This window comes from Corylus avellana, chromosome 2 (assembly GCF_965113065.1).
Source record: "Corylus avellana chromosome 2, dhCorAvel1.hap1.2, whole genome shotgun sequence".
In the NCBI taxonomy this organism is placed as follows: Eukaryota; Viridiplantae; Streptophyta; class Magnoliopsida; order Fagales; family Betulaceae; genus Corylus; species Corylus avellana.
Window position 1 is genome coordinate 44331563 of NC_142491.1, and position 24735 is coordinate 44356297.

Consider the following 24735-nt stretch of genomic DNA (forward strand, 5'->3'; position numbering starts at 1 on the left):
TTCTTCTTCTCTACTCTTTTTTTTTTCTTTTTCTTCTCTTCTTCTTCTCTTCGATCTCCCTTTCTTTTTGTTCTGCACCTTCTCTTCTTCTTCTTTTTTCCCTTTCTTTTTCTTCTTCTCTTCTCCTTTTTTTGGTTCTCCTTCTTCTGCCTAATTTCTTGCATCTGCCGTGGAGAGAAGGGAGAGGAGACAGACAGACTGTGGGAAAAATAAGTGAGGAGGAAAGAATAAAAAGAGAAAAAAAGTGGAGGGAAAATAAGGAGGGGAAAAATTTCAAAATTTCGGTCTTTTTAGAAATTTTTCCTTTTCCTGACGTGCAATATTTAGCACGTCAGAAAATTTCTGACGCGCCAAGTTTGGCACGTCAGAAATTTTCTGACGCCCCAAATTCACACGTCAGAAATTTTCCCCATATATATATATATTAGTTTTTTTAAAAAAAGTAGTTTTCTGACGTGCCACGTGTCACATGTCAGAAAATTTCTGACGTGTGACACGTGGCACGTCAGAAAACTAATATATATATATATATATATATATATATATTAGATTATATTTATAAATATACATATCTGATTATATTATTTATATATATAAATATATACATAATTATAAATATAAATATATGTATATATAAATATACATATCTGATTATATATTATATATACATAAATATATACATAATATATATATAAATATATATATATATATATATATATTATATTTTCTGACGTGGCAAATTTTGCAACGTCAGAAATTATATTATTTTTAAATTTTTCAAATTTGTAATATTTTTCTGACGTTCCAACATCTAAAACGTCAGAAAAAAAATTTCTGACGTTTTAAAATTTGCACGTCAGAAATTTTCTGACGGGGCAACAAAGTAGGTACTGTAGCCACGTCAGAAAATGTCCTTTTTTTTTTAGTGTATGCCAGATCATCATAAGGTGATGGTAGTAAATTGTGGTGGGGTACATACTGGTGGTGGATTACTCCGACGTAGGTTATTATTTAAGAGTCACCAGTGCACTAGTACAGTGCGTCCAAGACTTCCATTTTTGATAACTTAAGACAACAAGGCAATGTCGAAGAGGGTCTCAGAGGTCATCACATGCAAAGGTATATATGCCTTACTTTATTATATATGCTTTTCTATATATTTGGACTTGTATAAAATATTGCCTACACCTCTCGCTATCTCATCTCTCTTATATTTTCCCCCGTTAATGGCAGCTGCGGTGTGTTGGGGAATTGAGGAACTAGCTGTGAAGGTGGAAGAGATACAAGTAGATCCCCCAAAATCATCTGAAGTCCGTGTCAAAATCTTATATGCTAGTCTCTGTCACTCCGACTTGTTATCCATCAAAGGTTTCCCAATTGTTAGTATCTTCCTTGGCTTTTTTTTTTTTTTTTTTTTTTTAATCGGGTATCTAGGGCTTTGCTATGACTAGATTTTTGATAGGGTTAGATAAAGTTTGGGGTGACGCTAAAGAATAATTTGTACTAAGGATGATCAAACTTTAAAATTGATGATTAAGAGCCTGTTTGAGATTGCATTTGAAAAATAAAGCTTTTAAATCAAAAAGAGCTTTTGAGCAAAAGCTTCATTTTTAAACTTATGCCAAAAGTGCGTTTTGATATTTTTAAGCTTTTTGGACCCTTAAAAGCGCTTTTAATTTTTTTACCAAATGAATACTTTTTTCTTCAAACGGAGTTTTTTAATATTAAAAGTATTTTTAGGCCTCTTAAACACAATCTCAAACAAGCCCTAAGTGACTTACCACTCCAACAACTTGTATTGTGCCTATCTATGACTTTGATGTTGTTGCTTGTTGATGTTGTAACAGCCTCTTTTCCCTCGAGTTATAGGACATGAAGGTGTTGGGTAAGCTCTCTTTTGAAGTTTCTGACCAATAATTATGACAAATTAATTGAAGAAATCAATTAAGAACTATTATATATATATATATATATATATATATGCAATTGCAGTGTGGTAGAGAGCGTCGGGGAGGAAGTAAGAGATATAAAAGAAAGAGATGTTGTGATCCCAACCAACATTGGGGAGTGCCAAGAGTGTGAGAATTGTTTGTCAGGGAAGACCAACTTGTGCCTTAAATACCCTTTGCCCTCAAGCGGTCTGACGCCTGATGGCACTTCAAGGATGTCTGTGAAAGGGCAGAGGCTCTACCACATTTTTACTTGCTCCACGTGGTCGGAGTACATGGTTGTCGACGCCAATTACGTTGTCAAGATTGATCCAAGCGTAGCTCTGCCACATGCTAGCTTCCCCTCTTGTGGGTTTACTACTGGATTTTGGGCTGCTTGGAAGGAAGCTAAGGGCCCGTTTGAGAGTGCGATTTCAATAAGTGCGATTTTAAAAATTGCGTTTTTAAAAATTGCGTTTTTAAAATCGCACAGACGTAACATACTAAAAAATATTTTTTTATCAATTGAGTGTTTGGATAACATTAGCATATAATTGCGGTTTCATGACAAAATTACCAATAAGGATGAACAAGACAGAAAAAAAGAGAAAGGAAGGGTTTTAAATATATTTTAGGTGGGTATTCTTGGTATTTTTTTCATTTCCGTTCTAAAAAATGTAACTATTGCGCCAAATATCTTTTTAATAGAAATCGTGATTTTGTTTTAAATTCGCACTTTTTCAAATAAGCACCCTCTAATCAGCTTATGAAAATCGCAGATCTTTTTGCGATTTTAAAATTTGCGTTTTTAAAATCGCAATCTCAAACACCCTAAAATTGCGATTTAGTTTAAAATCGCAGATTATTTTTTTAAAAACGCATTCCCAAACGCACCCTAAGATTGAAAAAGGATCAACGGTCACTGTTCTTGGTCTCGGTGCCGTTGGATTAGGGGTACGTATCTTTTGTGATTTTGTCAAAGTTTATATATATAAAGTCTCCTACAATTTGAGTAATTGCCTAATTTCATCGGCTCACAAGACGGGTGGGACAACGTTCTCTTAATTGTAAATTAAATGGATAATATTTATTTTATAGTTAAGATTTAAAGTGGATACATCTAAGTCTAAGGTTATACATAATTTCATATTAATTAAATCTTTTAGAAGATATGTCAACATTGACTTTATATGCACAATTAAATTAAGTGACTTTAAATTTTAACTTTGAAATAAATAATATTTATTTCATTTAAAACAAAGAGAATACTTTTTTTTTTTGATAAAAGCTTGGTTTCTCATTAATTCAAATCAGGAGGCACTGATCCAATACGATCCGCCTCTAAAATTTCACAAATACATTCAGGAGCAACAGAGCCCCACTCATGATCCATGGTTTCTGACGTCGCCAGACTAGCTAATGTGTGGGCCGCCCAATTGATCTTGCGTGGGATATAGACCATCTCCCAGCCCGGCATTCCCAGCAATGAGAGTTTTATATCTGCCACCAGGTGACCTCTAATGCTGTCATCAGCTTCCGTGTCATTCACAGCGTCTACCAGCACCTTGGCATCACTCTCCAGCTTCAGGTTTTGGAAACCCCGATCTTGGCACAATTTAATAGCCATTAAAGCAGCCAGTGCTTCTGCGGATGTGGGATCCAACAGACCCGGGTGGGTCAAACTCTTGGCAGCCACCATGCGCCCCTGAAAGTCGCGAATGAGAGCCCCCAGTCCTATACGTCCGTGCCTCCTATCAACTCCAGCATCCCAATTAACTTTGTACCACCCGTTTGGGGGAGGCATCCATTTGGGTGTATTACTCGAGTCAGAGGAAGAACTCTCCTGAGCCGTCGTTTGCCGGGAGGCAAAATCTGCCGACGCTTGAACTGCGTGCTGTAAAACAGAGTTTGGGTGAACAAAAGATCCTCCATGCACATACTCGTTCCGTCGATGCCATATCCCGCGAGCTATTCCCACAAACTGCTGGATTTCCGCATCACTGCATTTCCGGATCATGTCATTAACAACCTGGGTAAACTCTGGACCTTCATAAACACTTTTCTGGAATTTTATATTTCCAGCTCCCCAAACATCCCTCGCCGACGGACATTGCCACAAAATGTGGAAAGTCGTCTCAGGCTCAAGATCGCATATGGGACACATTGGTGAGGAAATAATTTTACGGCGGCAAAGATTGTCCCGGGTGGGGAGAATCTCAAGACAAGCCCGCCATAAAAAAAGCTTCGCCGCATTGGGGACTTGAAGCTTCCACATTGATCTCCAGAATCCTTCAGAGTTTGCCCGAGAAGACCCTTCCTCCTTGGATCCCATTTCACGCTCTTTTTGGAGATGATAGGCACTTCTCACCGAAAAAATCCCATTAGCTGTACCACGCCAGATCAGTTTGTCTTCCTGGTTCGTATGGCTTATTGGTATTGAACGGATTATGGCTATTTCCTCCCTGGTAAAGAGTCTCTCCAAGAGAGCATGATTCCACCAACGCGTCTCCCCTTCTATAAGAGTACTGACTGTAGCTTGAGGATTCAACAACCTTGGGGGTGAATGCACCTTAAAGGTAGATGGAATGGGGAGCCATCTATCTTCCCAAATCCGTACTAATTGGCCATTCCCGATTCTCCAAAATAGCCCCTCCCGAACTAAATCACACGAACTTTGAATACTCCTCCATGCAAATGATGGGTTGTGTCCTAACGGAGCTTCTAAGATTGAACACCCAGGGTGATATTTGGCTGTTATGATACGTGATAGTAAACTGTCGGGCCTCTTCCACATTCTCCAAATTTGCTTAGCCAGAAGAGCCTTGTTAAAACAATGCAAATCTCGAAAGCCCATACCTCCCGCAACCTTTGATTTGCCCATTTTTTCCCAGCTCATCCAATGGATCCTTTTCTCCTTCTCTTTGTGTCCCCAAAAAAACCTCATCATCAAAGAATTGATCTCCGAACATAATGATTTTGGGAGCATAAAAATGCTCATACAATATGTTGGGATGGCTTGGATCACTGCTTTCAATAATATCTCCTTCCCAGCTTGAGAAAGGAATTTTAGCTTCCAGTCTTGAAGCCGTTTCCATACTTTCTCTTTTAGGTTCTTGAAAGCTGTCATTCGAGAACGACCCACTAAAGCTGGTAAGCCCAGATATTTATCAAAGCGCTGTGTAGGAGGGATTCCTGCAACACCCTGGATCAATTCCTTAACCACATTAGATGTATTGCGGCTAAAAAAGATCCCCGTTTTGTTGGTATTCATTTTTTGTCCGGACGCCAACTCGTACTGGTGCAAAATAAAATATAGATGATTCCATTGGGAGAGAGAAGCCCTGCAAAAAAGAAGGCTGTCATCCGCAAAGAAGAGGTGGCTAATAACCGGGCCGTTTTTTGATGTTGGGACCCCTGTCAAAAGTCCCTCCCTTCGGGCCTGGTATAGCATAGAGCTAAGAGCCTCTGCACATAGGAGAAAAAGGTACGGGGATATGGGGTCTCCTTGGCGAATACCCCTAGTCGGGGTAATCAACCCACATGGTGATCCATTAACAATTACTGAATATCGCACCGATCTGACACACATCATAATTAAAGAAATCCACCTTTCATCAAAACCCATCCTCCTCATAACGGCCTCCAAAAATCGCCATTCCACTCGATCATATGCCTTACTCATGTCAAGTTTAACAGCCATGAAACCTTTCTTACCACACATTCGAGAATGCATCGTATGTAGGGTTTCATAAGCCACCAAGACATTATCCGAGATAAGGCGGCCCGGAATAAAGGCACTTTGTGACTGGTCAATAATATTTGGCAAAATCTTTTTGAGTCTGTTTGCAAGAACTTTGGCTATAATCTTATACAAAACATTGCATAAGCTTATAGGCCTAAATTCCGAAACGCTCGTTGGATTTTTCCGTTTAGGAATCAGTGCTATATGAGTCATATTCAAATCACAGGGCATCTCACCAAAATGAAGGATTTCAAGAATAACCTTGCATACCTCATCTCCCATGGTGCTCCAATTTTTTTGAAAAAAACAAGCATTCAAGCCGTCTGGACCCGGTGCTTTGAGGGGGGACATCTGGAAAAGTGCTGTTTTGATTTCAGCTGCTGTAAAATTCTGTGTAAGTTCCATATTCATTTCTGCAGACACTCGGCCCATGAGATGATGAGTACACGGATGAACATCCCCAAGCTGTCCCTGGGTGAAGAGTGTAGTGAAATACTGCACAAAAGCCCTTTCCACCTCCACTGGTGTATTCCAAATCAGCCCATTATCATCCGTAATTGACCCCACATAACCTCTCCTGCGTTTAGAGTTGACACAAGCGTGGTAATACTTAGTATTACGGTCGCCATATTTTAGCCAGTCCTCCCGTGCCCGTTGTTTCCACCACAGTTCTTCCTTGTCTAACATAATCTGCAGTTTCAGTTGGAGCTGTTTCGCTTCTGTAGCAGCCCCCAATTCGTCCTTCTCCTGTAGCCTCACTAGCTGTTTTTTCAGCCTTGTAATTTGGGCCTGCATGCTTTCATTCTGGGTACTCTTCCAATGAAGGAGCTTCGCCACACATCCCTTCAACTTGTCATTTAAAGCATCCCACTTCTTATCATGTGTGCTGGGCCGGGTCCATGCATTCTGGAGGATTTCCTGGCATTCTTCGTCCAAAGCCCAACATGCTTCAAACCTGAAACGTGGACTCTGTCGAGCTGGCTCAAAATTTCGGACCATTTGTAATAAAAGTGGAGCGTGATCAGAGCAAATTGTTGCCTCCACAGTGATCATTGCATCCGGGTACAAAGTCCGCCAAGCCTGGTTTGCTAAGCCACGGTCCAATCTCTCCTTGACTAGCTCCAAGCCATCTTGACAATTACTCCAAGTAAATTTGGGTCCATTATACCCCAAATCGTTCAATTCACACTCCTCAAGGGTTTGTTGAAAAGCTTGCATTAGACCCCATTGGCGCACATTGCCACCCCATTTTTCCGACATTGTTAACACCTCGTTGAAATCTCCAATACACATCCACGGTTTGGGGTCTAAACTAGCTAAATGTTTCAACAAAGCCCATGCTTCATGTCGCTTATTTGCCTCCGGGTGGCCATAAAAGCCCGTAAACTTCCAATCCAGATCAAGAGTGTGGCTGTGAATTTTAGCATTTATATGTCGTCGGCTAAAATTTTGGATTTCAACTCCGCTCTCCGACTCCCATAGCAAGGCCAAACCTCCACTTTTACCCATACAATCCACGACAAACATATTATCGAACCCCAATTTCATCCGGACACTCTCCATTTTATTATGGCGTAACTTGGTTTCCATAAGAAAAACCAAGTTGGGTTTCTTTTCCTTCACCAAGCGACGAAGGACATGAACTGTGCGAGGGTTCCCAAGCCCTCGACAGTTCCAGCTAAGAACGATCATTGCGGTCGGCGGGGCTGTAAAACAGCCTCCGCCATTCCCGAACCATTTTCGACTAAATTACTATCGACCCATTGGCAAGTCTTCTTTGTGTTTACCTCCTCCTTCTCTTCCCCCCCTTGTCCTCTTTTTTTCCGGCTCCCCGATACAATAGGAAGTATCTCATTCTGCTCGTCTTCTCTATTTTTCCTCTTCAAAGGTATCACCATCTCCCTTTGATCTCCATTAAATTTTTCCTTCAGCTTCGCAATCCCCCCCTGGCTTTCACTCATGGTTTTTTCCACGTCTGCAAGTATCAAGCCTGTGTAAGTTCCCCGTGGGCTAGAATGATCGCCTCCCAGGCCCTTATGCATAGAACTTGGGCTCTTCCCTATTTCATTGAATCCAATGGGCCAAACACCCAAAGGTGACAGCTGGTCCTTCCCTTTTGTAGATTTTCCAGCCTTCATAAAATCTTTCTCTTCTTGTGCTGCGTCTTTACTCTTGTGGGTCCGCATATCATTTTTAAAATTCAAAGATTTCTTCTCTCCATTAATATCTCCAGCTTGTCGTTCCTTAGAAAGAACATCCTCCACATGGCAATCCCTGATATTCTTCCCCTGATGCACGCCCGACCCCTCGCTTTTTCCATTTCGGGAGACAAATCTCTGGCTTTCCCGAAATACTTTTCTCCTATCCTCTCCTTCGCCGGCATCCGAATTCTCAGTTTTCCGACCAAAACCTGGTCTGGTTTCCCGGTCAGCAGTTCGCCCAGGCCGCTCCTCCTGTGCAGTCCTCGCTTGCCCTCTGGTTGGAATGTTTCGCCCGAAAACTCTATCCGTTTTCCTCGTCGGAGATGGAGCTCTCAGCCACGGCCCATATCGTGGAATGGTTTCCTGGTTACGCAGCTCACTTTTGTTCGAGCAACCCGTTTTCCCATGGCAAATTACACCACAATGAAAACAGAATATTGGAAGTCGTTCGTACTGGAAAGTTATCCAAACCGGTTTCCCCTGGATATTCAATTTTCGTCCCCGCAAAAGTGGTTTGGTTAAATCTAGATGAATTTTAACTCGTAAAGATTCTCCCCAGCCCATTCCATTTGCCTCCGTGTCCACCGCTTCCACCGTACCTACTGAATCGCCGATCTTCCGTCCAATGTCATTGCCCATACATGCCAGTGGGAGATTTACCATTCGAACCCAGAAAGCCGCTTTGTCAAAAGTGTAGTCTGATGGTTGTGCAAGTCCATCAAAATCCTCGACCAAAAAGAGACTGCCTTCGAAGACCCAAGGTCTTCCCCCCAATACCCGTTCCTTATCCCTTGCTTCAGAGAATTCGATCAAAAACATATTCTCCCCAAGAACTTTGAAGAAAAGATCTTCAGCAGGTTTCCACCACCTTATTAGAGTTTTTCGGATGGTTTCTTTGCTCACCACGTGGTCCACCATTAGTTTCCCAATAACACATGATTTCCCCAAAGAAACCCCTGTTGATAAATCTTCATCTTGAATATCAATTTCCACGCCATCTTCCTCTTCCGTCAACGACAGGTTTCCCCAAGGTTTGGCCAGGTTGTCTGCCATTTGAGGTGAGAACAAAGAGCGATGCGAGAACTATTCCTTTCACAGTCCCAAAGGTCTGGAAAAACTATTTCTTCTCCACTAGTTAGAACTACAGAGAAAACCACAAGATTCAGAAAACTGGCGTATTCCCCGCCCTGCAAAATTTCGATTCCTCCCCAATGGCCTTGACGAACAATGGGTAGCGCCACCTCAAAGGCTACACCTCCCAATTGTTCCCATTAGTTTCTTCGAAATCGGAATTTTCATCGGGCTGTGTGGGCATGTGGAATAAATGTCCTTTGCATTATACTTATAGAAAAAAAAAAATAGTAATAAAATAAAATAAAAATCAAATAATAAAAGGTAATGATATCAAATGTTTTTCATGGTAAAACACCATCCCAATGGTCTCAAAGTTTTCGGATTCTATTTCTTTACTTTTGTTTTTTCTTTCTTAAAACAAAAATATTAACAAACAACCTAAATACAAAACCCTTTAAAATATAAAAACAATTTTCACATTTATGTCCCGTTATAACCCTTTTCAAATCAAACACAAAAAAACACATTAATAAACAAAGCCTATTTTATTTTTTATTTTTTTTTCCTGAAACATAGGCTTCTAAAAAGGAATGAGATATTGAGATCCTACAATTGGGAATCCCCTGATCAATTTCCTCTGCCTCTTGGGTAAGCAATTGCGAAAAGTTCTCCACGTGGATTCCCAATTAATTGAGAGGCTTTCGATGGGGATCAATTGGAGATCCCCTCAATTGACTGCCCCTTATGATAAACAATCGTACGAAGCTCTCCATCATGATTTCCAATTGAGATGCTCTCGAAGGGGGCATAATTAGGGATTCCATGGAGTAGGCAATTAAGAGAGGCTCCTAATAGGGCCTATTTACCCGAACAAATGAATCCTACCGATAGCATTTAACAATTGTAAAGGATTTCCTGCAATCCAAAAAAAAAAAAAGAATTGTATAACTAGATTCAATCCTTGAGATTATTTAACTAGTTGGATTGATGTGTGTTTGTACTTCCTCTTTTTGGATTGATGTGTGTTATATTTTTTTAATGCAGTTCAGCTACTAAAAAAGAAAAGAAAAGAAAAAATTATATTACAAGTGGTGGATCAAGGAAGTTGGAAAATTATGTCTTAATCTGTAAATTGCAGGCTATAGAGGGGGCTAGAATACAAGGGGCATCAAAGATAATTGGCATTGACAAAAACGAGAGAAAAAGAAAAAAGGGAAAAGCTTTTGGAATGACTGACTTTATAAACCCCGATGAATGTGACAAGTCCATTTATGAGCTAATCAAAGAGATAACCGATGGAATGGGTGTGGATTATTGCTTTGAGTGCACCGGCGTCGCACCCTTGATCAATCAAGCTCTCCTAGCCACCAAAATGGTATGTCTATCAATTCAAATATTTAAGTTAGAGTTCGTTAAGTCTTGCAATTTTGTAGCTTAAAAGTACATTTTTCAACAAAATTGTGAAAAGTGTCTTATTTGAGAGCGTGTATAACAAAAATAACAATTTGAAAGAGTGAAAAAGAAAAATTCTACATTTTTAAATTGCAGTTAAGGGCAATTACGGACCCCCAGGGGGACTAGGAGTGGCTTGGTCACCCTCCAAATCACAAGAAAAAAAAAAAATTTTGCCAATTGGTCCCTCCCAAAAAAAATTTGGCCCTTGGTCCCTTCCCAAATTGGAACCTGGGTCCATCCTTGGTTAAGGGAGCGTATATTTAAAGGCGGAATCGATTTTACTTCCTGCAAAATGCACTCTTAAATCTTAATGATCGAGTTTATTTAAGTATTTATTTATTTATTTGTTTGTTTGTTTTAACCTACCTTATTTGCTGATGATGGTGATAAGGGAAAAGGACAAACATTAGTAATTGGCGCAGGAGTTCATTCAACTGTGGAGATTAATTTCCTTTCCCTCTTGGTTGGTGGAAATTTGAAGGGGTCCATTTTCGGAGGGATCAAAGCCAAAACTGACCTCCCTGTTTTAATAGACAAATGCAAAAATAAGGTGAATTCTTACTAAAAAATTATTATTATTTTTTTAAAAATATTCACATAGGATTAAGAGAAAAAGAAAAAGAAAAAGAAAAAAAAAAAAAAAACTGTAGCATTTTTCTCTCTACTTTACAATTTGCTATTTCACTTTACAAATGAATGTGTGTTAAGTTATAAGACTTAAATCAAATGAAATAATGATTAACATGTGAAATATTTTAATTAAAAATGAAATCAACCGAAGACTCAAAGTTTAAACTTCAAATTTTATTATGTTAAATTACTATTTTATTTAAAAATAAGACTGATAAAAGATAATGAATTCAATCATTTACAAATGATGCTGAATTCTGAGTACTTTTGAAATGCTTATGTATTTTAATGATTCCACAGGAAATCCAACTAGATGAACTCTTGACTCACGAAGTTTCATTGGAAGACATAGATAAAGCGTTTGAGCTATTCAAGCAGCCTGATTGTGTGAAGGTCCTCATCAAGCTCTGATTAAAAAAAAAAAAAAAATCACAGCAATCAAACAAGATGTACATTTGCAACAATGGGCAAATGCATCGTTTCTTTCAAGTGTGTGTTTAACAATTTCCCTGTATACCTTCCCTTGTACGAGCATTATAATATTAGTAAGATTTTCCTTTTAAATTTTTGGTACCAAAACCAACCTTTCTTCTTTTCTTGAATATTGGCACCACACAAATTACAAGTAAGAGGGTTTATAGGAGGTGGCAGAGCTGGAAATGAGATTTCTATTTTTAAATAATAGTTCATTTGGGTTTGTAATTTTTAAAGTATAATTTTAAAAAATACAGTTTAGCTTTTCAGACTTTATAAATAAAAACTCTATTTTCTAATACAATTCCGATCAGGATAAACGTCTTCATACACAACTACTCCAATCCACCTAAGCAAAAAACAAGTACTCCAATCAACATGGGTTCACAAGACACAAGTTAGGGTTTTGATGCATCTCTAAGGCATGCACCTTCAATTTGCATCCTATGAGCACTTTAAACACAACAAGACGCAAGTCATATCCTCTGAAAATTAGCCTTAGAAGATGCCCATATAGAAAACTTTAAAATTAAAATAAAATGACATTGATGCGAAGCAATTAAGACAATAAATCATCAAAGTCATTGTTGTAGACTTGTAGCATCATAGACATTTTTGTTAGAAGAGGATAAAAGATTTGGTACAATATAATAAGACAATATTGATGCATGAGTGTACGGTACTGAGTTTTACCTGTTGGAGTAGGTGGTCGATGCCGTCCAAACAAGTAGAGCTCAAACTACCAAAAACCTACCCAAGTAAAAGTAAAGGGTTAAGTACTAAATTTTATTGCTTTATTATTATTATTTTTTTAGGGTTCTATTTTTGGGCCGTGATTCTAAGCACGTCGGCGTGCTAAGCATGCCAGGCTATTATTTTTTTTAAAAAAAAATAAATAAATAATATTAAAAACAAAAAAGAAAAAAATTTTGCCAGCATGCACGCCGGCATTGTGTTTAGCTTCACCCTTGATTTTTATAACAAGAGGTTCATGTAGTTTTGATAATATACCAAACTAATCATTCTGTTAGTTGACCATTAATTGATTCAACAGAAATCCACGTGGACCAATCAAATGTTGACACGTGGCACTTACTTAAATTTTTTTTTTTTAACAAAAAATACATTATTTTTTAATTTTAAAAAAAATTTAAGTATGAACCACATGTCAACATTTGATTAGTCCACGTGAATTTCCGTTAAATCAACTAATGGTTAACTGACAGAAGATTAATTTGATTTATTATCAAAATCAAAAACCTACTGTAATAAAAATTAAATTTAAAAAAAACAAATAAAGTAACAAAATTCGTGGAAGTATTTAGTATTTAACTCAAAAAGTAAATGGGACCTGCCCATACGCTTTCTGTCAAAATCAACTGTCGATGAATTTGATGTTCATACGTACAATTTCTCAAGCAGGTGGAGTGCACCCTCTCTTAAAAATTCACAGCCTGCTTCATCAACAGTCAACAGAGGCCATTAATGTTGGGTGAGCGAGATGCACACCACTGACCACACACCACACAGAGGAATGCTACAATGCATTCTATCCACCATCGCTTCACCTTGTCATCTTGATTTTTTCAAAAAAAAAAAAAAAAAGAACAGAGAGAGAAGAGATGGTAGGGAGATGGTGGATAGAATGAAGAAAAGCATATCTCCACCGCACATGTTGTGGCTTCTCTGAACAATCCAAAAGTTGCGCAAAAAAACAAAAAGAAATTGCAGGACAGCTTGCAGACAGGTTCTGTCAGCAAGAATTTGGAAGGATTATAGGCCATCATCAGAATAGTATACTGTATACTGACTAATACAGTTACAACAAAAAATATCTATGGTGGTTTGATAAAGCTTTTTTAGAAAGTATTTTTTATTTTGTAATTGAAAAATATGTTTTGATGCGATATATATATATATATATATATATATGCGTTTAAAATTGTTTGTTATCTGACTAATCAAATGTTATTTTAGCTATTCAAATGTTTAATTCTAAGAGTTGAGTATAACTATTATATCAATATTATAAAATAATTACAGGACAAAAAATATAATTTTTAATTATATTAGTATTACTCGTATAATATATATATATATATATTAATGGGTCAATATCAATCCACCAGGCCTTAAATACATTGACTATGCCAGATCATCATAAGGTGATGGTAGTAAATTGTGGTGAGGTACGTACTGGTGGTGGATTACTCCGACGTAGGTTATTATTTAAGAGTCACTAGTGCACTAGTGACAGTGCGCCCAAGACTTCCATTTTTGATAACTTCAGATAACAAGGCAATGTCGAACAGCGTCTCAGAGGTCATCACATGCAAAGGTATACATGTCTTACTCAATTATATATGCTTTTCTATATATGTGGACTTGTATAAAATATTGCCAACACCTCTGTAGCTATCTCATCTCTCTTATATTTTCCCCCGTTAATGGCAGCTGCGGTGTGTTGGGGAATTGAGGAACCAGCTGTGAAGGTGGAAGAGATACAAGTAGATCCCCCCAAATCATCTGAAGTCCGTGTCAAAATCTTATATGCTAGTATCTGTCACACCGACTTGTTATCCATCAAAGGTTTCCCAATTGTTAGTATCTATATCGGGTATCTAGGGCTTTGCTACAACTAAATTTTTTATCGGGTCAGATAAAGTTTGGGGTGACGCTACAGAATTATTTGTACTAAGAATGATCAAACTTTAAAATTGATGGTTAAGTGACTTACCGCTCGAACCAACTCGTGTTGTGTGTGTCTTTGATTTTGATGTTGTTGCTTGTTGATGTTGTAACAGCCTCTTTTCCCTCGAGTTATAGGACATGAAGGTGTTGGGTAAGCTCTCTTTTGAAGTTTCTGACCAATAATTATGACAAATTAATTGAAGAAATTAATTAAGAACTATTATATATATGCAATTGTAGTGTGGTAGAGAGCGTCGGGGAGGAAGTAAGAGATATAAAAGAAGGAGATGTTGTGATCCCAACCTACATTGGGGAGTGCCAAGAGTGTGAGAATTGTTTGTCAGGGAAGACCAACTTGTGCCTTAAATACCCTTTGCCCACAAGCGGTCTGATGCCTGATGACACTTCAAGGATGTCTGTCAAAGGGCAGAGGCTCTACCACGTTTGTTCTTGCCCCACGTGGTCGGAGTACATGGTTGTCGACGCCAATTACGTTGTCAAGATTGATCCAAGCGTAGCTCTGCCACATGCTAGCTTCCTCTCTTGTGGGTTTTCTACTGGATTTGGGGCGGCTTGGAAGGAAGCTAAGCTTGAAAAAGGATCAACGGTCGCTGTTCTTGGTCTCGGTGCCGTTGGATTAGGGGTACGTATCTTTTGTGATTTTGTCAAAGTTTCTTTTGTGATTTTGTCAAAGTTTGTGATTAGGTACTAATTAACCTATCACTTATATATATATATATATATATATATAAATTCTCCTACAATTTGAGTAATTGCCTAATTTCATTGGCTCACAAGACCGGTGAGACAAGCGTTCTCTTAATTGTAAATTAAATGGATAATATTTATTTTATAGTTAAGATTTAAAGTTGATACATATAAGTCTAAGGTTATACATAATTTCATATTAATTAAATCTTTTAGAAGATATGTCAACATTGACTTTATATGCACAGTTAAATTAAGTGACTTTAAATTTTAACTCTGAAATGAATAATATTTATTTCATTTAAAACAAAGAGATTTGCATTATACTTATAGAAAAAAAAAATCAAATAATAAAAGTTAATGATATCAAATGTTTTTCATGGTAAAACACCAACCTATATGGTCTCAAAGTTTTCCGACTCTATTTCTTTACTTTTGTTTTTTCTTTCTTAAAACGAAAATATTAACAAACAACCTAAATATAAAACCCTTTAAAATATAAAAACAATTTTCACATTTATGTCACGGTATAACCCTTTTCAAATTAAACACAAAAAAACACATTAATAAACAAAGCCAATTTTTTTTTTTCCTGAAACATAGGCTAAAAAAAGGAATGAGATATTGAGATCCCACAATTGGGCCTATTTACCCGAACAAATGAATCCTACCGATAGCATTTAACAATTGTAAGGGATTTCCTACAATCCAAATAAAAAATAAAAAAATAAAAATTGTAAGAGATCCCGATTCTTATATAACTAGATTCAATCATTAAGATTATTTAATTAGTTGGATTGATGTGTGTGCTTGTACTTCCTATTTCAAGTGGTGGATCAAGGAAGTTGGAAAATTATGTCTTAATCTGTAAATTGCAGGCTATAGAGGGGGCTAGAATACAAGGGGCGTCAAAGATAATTGGCATTGACAAAAACGAGAAAAAAAGAATAAAGGGAAAAGCTTTTGGAATGACCGACTTTGTAAACCCTGATGAATATGACAAGTCCATTTCCGAGCTAATCAAAGAGATAACCAATGGAATGGGTGTGGATTATTGCTTTGAGTGCACTGGCGTTGCACCCTTGATCAATCAAGCTCTCATGGCTACTAAAATGGTATGTCTATCAATTCAAATATTTAAGTTAGAGTTCGTTTTGTTTAGCAATTTTGTAGTTTAAAAGTACGTTTTTCAACAAAATTGTGAAATTAAAAGTGTCTTGTTTAAGAGTGTGTTTTACCAAAAATAATAATTTGAAAGAGTGAAGAAGAAAAATATACATTTTCAAATTGCAGTTAAGGGAGCGTATATTTAAAAGCCGAATCGATTTTACTTAACTGCAAAATGCACCCTTAAATCTTAATGATCGAGTTTATTTAAGTATTTATTTGTTTGTTTGTTTTTAACCTACCTTATTTGCTGATGATGGTGATAAGGGAAAAGGACAAACATTAGTAATTGGCGTAGGAGTTCATTCAACTGTGGAGATTAATCTCCTTTCCCTCTTGGTTGGTGGAAATTTGAAGGGGTCCATTTTCGGAGGGATCAAACCCAAAACTGACCTCCCTGTTTTAATCGACAAATGCAAAAACAAGGTGAATTCCTATATGATGAATGTTACGGTTTTTCCTGCTTATACGTAGATATTGATTTCTAAAAAAATTAATTTTTTAAAAAAATAATATTTACGTAGAATTAGGAGGACAAAAAAAAAAAATGTAGCGTTTTTCTCTATATATAAAAGTTCAATATGCACATACACAAATGAATGGGTGTTAAGTTATAAGACTTAAATCAAATGAAATAATGATTAACATGTGAAATATTTTAATTAAAAATGAAAATCAACTGAAGAGTGAAAGTTTAAACTTTGAATTTCTGTTATATATAGTATTATGTAAAATTACTATTTTATTTAAAAACAAAACTGATAAAAGATAATGAATTAAATGAAAATGTTGAATTCTGAGAATTTTTGAAATGCTCATGTATTTTAATGTTTCCACAGGAAATACAACTAGATGAACTTTTGAGTCACGAAGTTTCATTGGAAGACATAGATAAAGCGTTTGAGCTATTGAAGCAGCCTGATTGTGTGAAGGTCCTCATCAAGCTCTGATTAAAAAAAATCCCAGCAATAAATTAATAAGATATACATTAATTGCAACAATGGGCAAATGCATTGATCGTTTCTTTCAAGTGTGTGTTTAACAATTTCCCCGTATACCTTCCCTTGTACAAGTATTATAATATTAGTTAGATTTTCCTTTTAAATTTTTGGTACCAAAACCAATCTTTCTTCTTTTCTTGAATACTGACACCACACAAATTACAAGCAAGAGGGTTTATAGGAGGTGGCAGAGCTGGAAATGAGATTTTTATTTTTAAATAATAGTTCATTTGGGTTTGCGATTTTTAAAAGTATAATTTTAAAAAATACAGTTTAGCTTTTCAGACTTTATAAATAAAAACTCTATTTTATAATACAATTCCGATCAGGATAAACGTCTTCATACACAACTACCCCAATCCACCTAAGCAAAAAACAAGTACTCCAATCAACATGGGTTCACAAGACACTAGTTAGGGTTGTGATGCATCTCTAAGGCATGCACCTTCAATTTGCATCCTATGAGCACTCTAAACACAACAAGACGCAAGTCATATCCTTTGAAAATTAGCCTTAGAATATGCCCATATAGAAAATTTTAATATTAAAATAAAATGACATTGATGCGAAGCAATAATTAAGACAATAAATCATCTAAGTCATTGTTGTAGCATCATAGACATTTTTGCTATAAGTAAAAGTAAATGGGACCTGCCCATACGTACACTTTCTGTCAAAATCAACTGTCGATGAATTTGATGCTCATACGTACAATTTCTCAAGCAGGTGGAGTGCACCCTCTCTTAAAAATTTTCAGCCTGCTTCATCAATAGTCAACAAGGCCATTAATGTTGGGTGAGCGAGATGCACCCCACTGGCCACACGCCACACATGTTGTGGCTTCTTTGAACAATCCAAATGTTGCGCAAAAAAATAAAAAGAAATTGCAGGACAGCTTGCTGACAGGTTCTGTCAGCAAGAATTTGGAATGATTATAGGCCATTATCAGAATAGTATACTGTATAGTATAGTATGACTAATACAGTCATAACAAAAAATATCTATGGTGGTTTGATGAAGCTTTTTAGAAAGTGTTTTTTATTTTGTAATTGAAAGATATGTTTTGATGTGATATATATGTGTTTAAAATTGTTTGTTATCTGGCTAGTCAAATGTTATTTTGACTAATTGGATGCTAAAATGGGAGCAAACAAGCTGCATTCAACTCAATAATTTGAAGAATGACAAAAATTTCTTACAAAAACAAACCATTCTGTAAGAATTGGATGCTAAGAGACACATTACTTTTAGAGGAAATTTGTGTCCTTTGGAGAAACAATTGGTGGCCTGCAATGGTGTTCGATTGCCAAATGTAAAAACAAAGGGGTTTTTCTTTTTTTTTAATCCCAAACATTATCTCTCCTCTATAAAGAATAAAGAAATACTTAGAGAGAAAAAATAAATAAATGAGATAATGAAAGTGGATAACTAAAATATAAAGTTAGGTGTACGTATTTTAAAAAGTAAATAGCTAAAATAGAAAAATCTGATTTTGTAGTTAAAATGGCAAGCGAATTTGCCAAGCTGAACATTAATACTTTTAATGCTTCTTTTTTTTTTGTTAAAAAGCAAAAAAGCTTCTCCAAAAAGCATTATGAGGCTATTATTTTTAAATTCTGAGCATATGATATTAAAATTTATCATTAATAATTTAACTATTATTTAACAGCATATGCCCGTATGCGGTGGTTTTTGATATGTAAATAGATTTACACGTTTGCATGTTCCTTGCGATTTTGGTAAACATCGAATGTAATTGGGATCTACAAAATCAAGCTCTCTCATGTTGTTACTAAGATCGGGATCCCCAGTCTCTAAATTTCACAGAAATTCAGAGAGTCTTAAAAGAGGGGGTTGCAAGGCCAACCTATTCCGATTTAGATGGGTTCCACATCTTAAGCTCGTGGCAGGTGGATTCCGTACACTTTTTTTTAATCTCTTAAGCTATCTGAATTTCACAAAAATTTAGATAGCCCAATTGCTGGATCCTCTTCTCCACTAACACTTGTGACACAGCATCACTAATTTTGACTATTGTCCACCATCATCATCATCATCATCATCTGAAGATTGGCAATAATTACGGGATCAAACCACCCTACTCATTGGTTTCCTGCCTGCGTCGGCTGAAAATGTTTGAGAAACTGTTTTGGTCCGATGACAAAAACAATGGGCAAACTTCAGAGAAAGTGATCCAAAAAAACAAAACGACAAACTTCAGAGAAGCTATGCCATGGAACAGAAGATACAATGCTATTATCCAAAAGATCTCAAGGTTAAAGTGAGAAAGGATCTAACTGCACGACCTTAGTAATTCCATCGCCATCTCTAAATTATAATCCAAAACAATTATGCTTTACTGTTAAAACTGGCATTTAGGTATTTAAAGTCTTCAAACAACCTCCATTCAAAACAATGGCAAGACCACATAATTACATATCTAACTTCAAACACATATGTGATCTTCAATGATTTAAAATCTATTGTCCAAGTACCTTTGACGCCCAAAGATCATAATTAACCAGTTGGAAACAAATCTCACATGGTAGCTTCCACTTCAGGATCACTTTCAACTGGAACCGCAGGAACATTGTTGTTACCCCTTAAACGTGAAGATACATTGTCAATGGCTGAATTGAGTTGGCTTATTTTTGCATTCAAGGTCTGTCGGGTCCTCTGCTCTCAAGGAAAAGAAACGGAAATAGAGTATAAAAAAAAAGGTATTCATTAGCAGGAAGCATTGCAAGCAGAGTCATTAACAAGTAATTACCTCTAAACCTTCGTCATAATATATTGGTCTCTTGGCCCTCCTGAACCCATATTCATCTTCATTTAGCAGAGATCTTCTGATCTGTGAAACACATAGCAGACAAGGATTAAATCTAAACTTAAAGCATAAATCAAAACCCCAATCAACGAAATAGACCACTAAACAAATCTTAAGCACAAAGTAAAAGGTATTCCAATGGCCTCCCAGAGCAACATAATGGATGGTGCAAAGATAATCCATTTTTCTTTAAAGAAGTTGAAATTGATTTGCCACAATGGATCATTATGAGTAGACTATTTACTCATTGACTTTGAAGATAAGTAAATTGCCACTTTACAACAATCTTTTCATTCATGAAAGGCCGGGGTCACTTTTGGATTAAGTGCAAACATGACAATCAAATTTGTGGTGAAGGGCAATCAACTTTTCATGGGATAAAGTGAAAATTTGGAGCAGCATAGTTGTGTCTATAAGTATAGTTCGAGCATCGCTATAAAGACTTTTTAGGAAAAAATAAATCACATTGTATGAAAGTTTTGTAAACTAAACAAACTATATTAGTATGCTTCCATAGGAAACTAATGAAAGACTCGTCACCATTAGGCACAGTATATCACAAGGAAACATTTACGCAGAATGATGTAGAATTGCAATGAAACAGTGTGCTTAGCCATTACCTTTACCTCATCTTCTTTATAAAGTAAAACAATAACCTTGATACATAGCTGGGAAGTAGTAAGATAGTCTAACCTCTTAAATTGTATATACGTAGCAAATAACAATTAATATCAATCAAATGATTCAATAGCTTAAACTTTTGGAACAATTGTGATTTAACAATAACAATCAAAAAGCAAAAGCATGAGGACTCAACATCCCCTGCGTTTCATTTTGGATATGCAAGACTCCGCTAGGTTGCTATGAGAAGGTGCCAATTGTTTCCCGTAGCAATTTGCTTAAATCATAGACCCTTCCACATTACTTCAATAATGAGATTGTGTATGCTTGATAATCATCAACAGACCCATCAAAGTTATGGTTCATACGTAGGCTCGAAAGTCAATATTCATTAAAACTAAAACTAGGATATCCAATCACCTGAGGAGCAAAAACATAAGCTAAAGTTCCAAACACAGCACCGCCTAGAAGAAAACCAGCGAGAAAATCACCGCCACCACCTCTGCTACCATCCCTGCATATATTTGAGAGAACAAAAGAAAAAGAGGACAGAGAAATTTAGAGTTCAATCGGTTCATCAAGTGATGAATGCTGCGTACATAAATACATAGCAAAAGGCTGCACCCAAAAGAAAAAGAATACACCACCTTGATATCAAGGTCAACTCACTTAAGCCCCAACAGTCTCAGCAGAACATTATTATAGGAAATTCTGGCTGGTTCGCAATGTCAAATTAGCAAGTTTCAACCAAACCTTATATAACCTCTAGAGTTATCTCTTTCTTTCTTTTTCCTTTACTTTTTTTTTTTTGAGGGGGGGGTGTTGGGTGGTGGAGGGTAGGGGGATTAGGTCTTCAATCCACCTTTACACCAAAAATATATTGGTTAACTGACCCCTTTAAGATGTCGAATCGCATTCAGTTTTCCACTTATTCCAACTCCAAAAGTCAAAACTGAAAGCATCATTCCACCTATAATATTTGCAATAAGAGTAAATCTAAAGAAATCAAGAAATCTCCCAAACACAAACAAGGATTTATTGAGAAGTACATGAATGTGAAGCGGATATAAAGCCCCTAAATGAAGAATTCTGGAGTTTCTTTCTTCCATGCTTTTACTTGATAAGCAAAAGCAACTAAGAAAGGTAAAGATGGTAGTCAACCACAAAACTATCAAATCTTTCCACATTTTGACTGCTTAAAGCTTGGCTAGTCAAAGTATTTACATTTAAAAAAAATTGCTAAATTCTTAATTGTCAAGATTTTAAATACTATATATATCCAAGTACAACCATCCGGCATGTTCCTGCCAATTGATGCAGACAACAAAAGCCAAGCAAACGCAAGCTTAGAGAAGAAATTTACAAGGATGCCTGGACATGGGAATTGAGGACCTTACACAATCAAGTTTCTATAATTCTGCATTTTTTGTTTGTTCCCTAGCTAATCGCTATATCTTCCCATGCTGCTAGTTCAATCTAATTTGTATACTATTATGTTTTACCTAGTTAAGGGTACTCTGGTAATTTTAAGAGTGAGTTACTAGGCATGAGCCGTTGTTGTAGTTTGTGAGTTCTTTCTTTTTATCTATTAATCTATTCAATTAAGGATATCAACCAGCTTTAAAGCTTTGCTTTTGCTTCCACTCTTTCCTGCTCGTAATTGATAAAAGAACATGGTACTACATGCATATGCCTTAATTAGTTGATTTCTCAGCAATCAGATGTAATTTGTTGCCTGCATCAAACCAGATCTGAAAAAATAACCATGAATAGGTATTTTCCTATCTTCTTCCTTTTTCTCTTTTTCTTTCTTGATCATTTGTCTGTTTTAAGTTCCAGCAAGAAAGTCCAACAGAAAGCCAAAAAATTTCAGTCTAAATAAGTATATAAGCGTATCCTAATATTTTCCTTCAAATCACCACAAAGATCAACTGTTAGTGCTGAACCAGGAGGCCCTGCACGGACCTAAATCACAGTATTTGTAATGCACCTGATTTTCATAATATTCTACCAAATATAGTTTTGTATCTTCCTACATTAATATTAGCGCTCTCCTGAATGTGTCCAATCTCTCAAATGTTCTAAATTGAACAAATGATAACAGGTATCTTTCTTGCGAGTATATTTGGCGAATATAGCTTATTCATAACTAGAGCTTGCATCAACTCAAACACAAAGCCAGCCGGAAAGAGATATGGGTCGGCTGAAATTTGTCTACATTACCACCACAGCATAAAACAACAAATTTTTTTTTTGGATGTATGAATTTTCGCTAACCAACAAAGAACAACTGTTATGAAAATTGTTACCACCCAGTATATATTTATTCAATTAACAAAGAACAATTGTTATCACCCAGTATGTATTTATATGCAATTTACATATATCAAAATCAAAGTTCACATAGAGTAGAGTCCAGAATAACACACTGGTACTCAGCACGAACAGACAGCTTGCGATTACTCCCCACTCTGTTCGATTTCTTTTGTAATATCAGTTTGGGGGTTTTCCCAAATGAATTGGATTTTGTGGACCAAAGCTCACGCGATTTGAGTTGAGATCCGCCTACAAGAAATAGAAGCAATTATTTCCAAATTTCTCATCTAAATACAAAGTGAAAGACTATATAAAGAGAATATCCAATACGAAACAATCTCGAAGCTCATAGAAAACCAGCCCAAAGCCCAGTAATCACTTAGCATCACTGAAGGCAACCCCTATTTGAGCATTCAATCGAAACCCATTGTTTTTCAGGCGTGCATATATAGAACTTGAACTTTACAGTATAAAGATCTTTTACTTCACATGTTTCTTATCAATTTATCACAAATTAAAAGGATTATCATCAGAGTAATGGAAATGTTCGAATCCAATATTTTTTAGACTCGAGGAATTAAACCCAAAAGGAAAACAATCAACCGAAGAGTAATTGAGTTTTTTTTTTTTTTTTCTTCTCGTTTTCTTTAATTTCCTCCTCGTTTCCTTAGCTTTCTCAGCAACCAAACGGTGACTCTTCATATGCATAAACGAAACCCAGGAAAAATAAAAAATAAAAAAAATACCTGAAATGGAAACGGGAGCAAAACAGGTCGCCATGAGAGAGTGTGAGATCTTGTGAGCGAAGAAGATGAAATGGAAAATAGCCTTTGCCAAAAAAATAAGGAGGAATTGTTATAATATAAGATTTTAAATTTGTTTCCACAAATGCCCCTGCGCTTTGAGAGAAAGACATTTACATAGAAACCTTCAAACATAAATAATACACTTTCTTTTAAATTTCTTTATAATTTCCAATTAAAAAATTATATAAGTCTTTTAAGTGAGTTTCTGTTTACTAGAAATTGAAGTAATTATTTATATCTCTAATTGATTTTTGGCACATTTAATAATATTATATATTAAACTACACTTGTTAAAATTTAAATTCTGAAATTCGATCTTATTTATTGTTGATGGGAATTAAAAAATGCATTTCCAAAATCTTACTGAAGATCAATTTTAGTGCATGCATGCATGGAGTACTCCCAGAGCTGGATGACATGCATGTCATTGAGTTATTTCCCAAGGGTATTATGGGAAAGAAAAAGATAAAGCGTGAGTTTAATATGAGGACGCGTCTAAAGCCAAGTCCAAGGTTGCCATTGCTTTGGTTGATCCGCCCTCTAAACTGCCACACCCACAGTTTGGGCTTTCTTTTTGGCACAACGACAATAATAACAACCTCGAAAAGAAAGAAGAAAGAAGGAAACCAATAATAATAATAATAATAAAAAATGTTAATTATATTATTATTTCATTTGTTTATTTATTTGTGTCTCTAAATTTTTTGACATGTCGACACATGAAAAGGGGGAGAGGAGATTCAAATTAGTGACTTCTGCTTCATGAGGCGTAATTCACAGCCGATTGAACTATCCTTTGAGAATATTTGTGTCTCTTAATTCAGTAACAGACAAAGAGACTGGGGCCATGGCACCCCTCCACCTCCACTCAAAAAAATTGTTTTTTTTAAAAAAAAAAAAAAAAAGAAGAAGAAAAGATACTCTAAATTTATTAAAAAAATTATTATATTTTTTTTGAACTTTATTAATGACTCCTTAAAAAATATTTTACTAGAGTATGACACTCAAAAGTTAGAGCAAAACTCACTCGACCCCTTAGAACTTTGATCGTTTTTCCAATTACCTTTATAAAGTTTAAAACCTCTCAATTTAGT

The 24735-nt window shown here is 36.2% G+C and overlaps 3 protein-coding genes across 6 annotated transcripts; 2 read left to right on the forward strand and 1 right to left on the reverse strand.

The window, feature by feature from the left end:
- Positions 1 to 962: 962 nt before the first annotated feature.
- On the forward strand, positions 963 to 11714 carry LOC132179206 (8-hydroxygeraniol oxidoreductase-like). Of its 3 annotated transcripts, none has more exons than XM_059591877.2 (8): positions 963 to 1119; positions 1234 to 1379; positions 1848 to 1885; positions 1993 to 2336; positions 2824 to 2882; positions 10084 to 10320; positions 10792 to 10950; positions 11331 to 11714. In XM_059591877.2, exons 1-8 carry the CDS (start codon positions 1083 to 1085, stop codon positions 11439 to 11441), a joined length of 1131 nt encoding a protein of 376 aa, XP_059447860.2. In that variant the 5' UTR covers positions 963 to 1082; the 3' UTR covers positions 11442 to 11714. The 3 variants fall into 3 exon arrangements, with proteins under 3 accessions (XP_059447860.2, XP_088370041.1, XP_088370042.1); XM_088513915.1 differs by having other exon boundaries at positions 10882 to 10950; XM_088513916.1 differs by lacking the exon at positions 10792 to 10950 and having other exon boundaries at positions 965 to 1119.
- A 1969-nt stretch (positions 11715 to 13683) lies between these two features.
- Positions 13684 to 17175, forward strand: LOC132179190 (8-hydroxygeraniol oxidoreductase). 2 transcript variants are annotated; one of them, XM_059591858.2, is made up of 7 exons: positions 13686 to 13842; positions 13959 to 14104; positions 14309 to 14346; positions 14436 to 14838; positions 15782 to 16018; positions 16338 to 16496; positions 16910 to 17175. In XM_059591858.2, the coding sequence occupies exons 1-7, from the start codon at positions 13806 to 13808 to the stop codon at positions 17018 to 17020; spliced, it is 1131 nt and encodes a 376-aa protein (XP_059447841.2). In that variant the 5' UTR covers positions 13686 to 13805; the 3' UTR covers positions 17021 to 17175. The 2 variants fall into 2 exon arrangements, with proteins under 2 accessions (XP_059447849.2, XP_059447841.2); XM_059591866.2 differs by lacking the exon at positions 16338 to 16496 and having other exon boundaries at positions 13684 to 13842.
- Positions 17176 to 19305: 2130 nt separating this feature from the next.
- On the reverse strand, positions 19306 to 23670 carry LOC132168184 (Low-density receptor-like protein). Its single transcript, XM_059579301.2, has 5 exons — positions 23582 to 23670; positions 22949 to 23084; positions 20940 to 21033; positions 19842 to 19922; positions 19306 to 19747 (listed from the first exon to the last, which is right to left on the reverse strand). Exons 1-5 carry the CDS (start codon positions 23613 to 23615, stop codon positions 19610 to 19612), a joined length of 483 nt encoding a protein of 160 aa, XP_059435284.1. The 5' UTR covers positions 23616 to 23670; the 3' UTR covers positions 19306 to 19609.
- Between the last annotated feature and the right edge of the window lie 1065 nt (positions 23671 to 24735).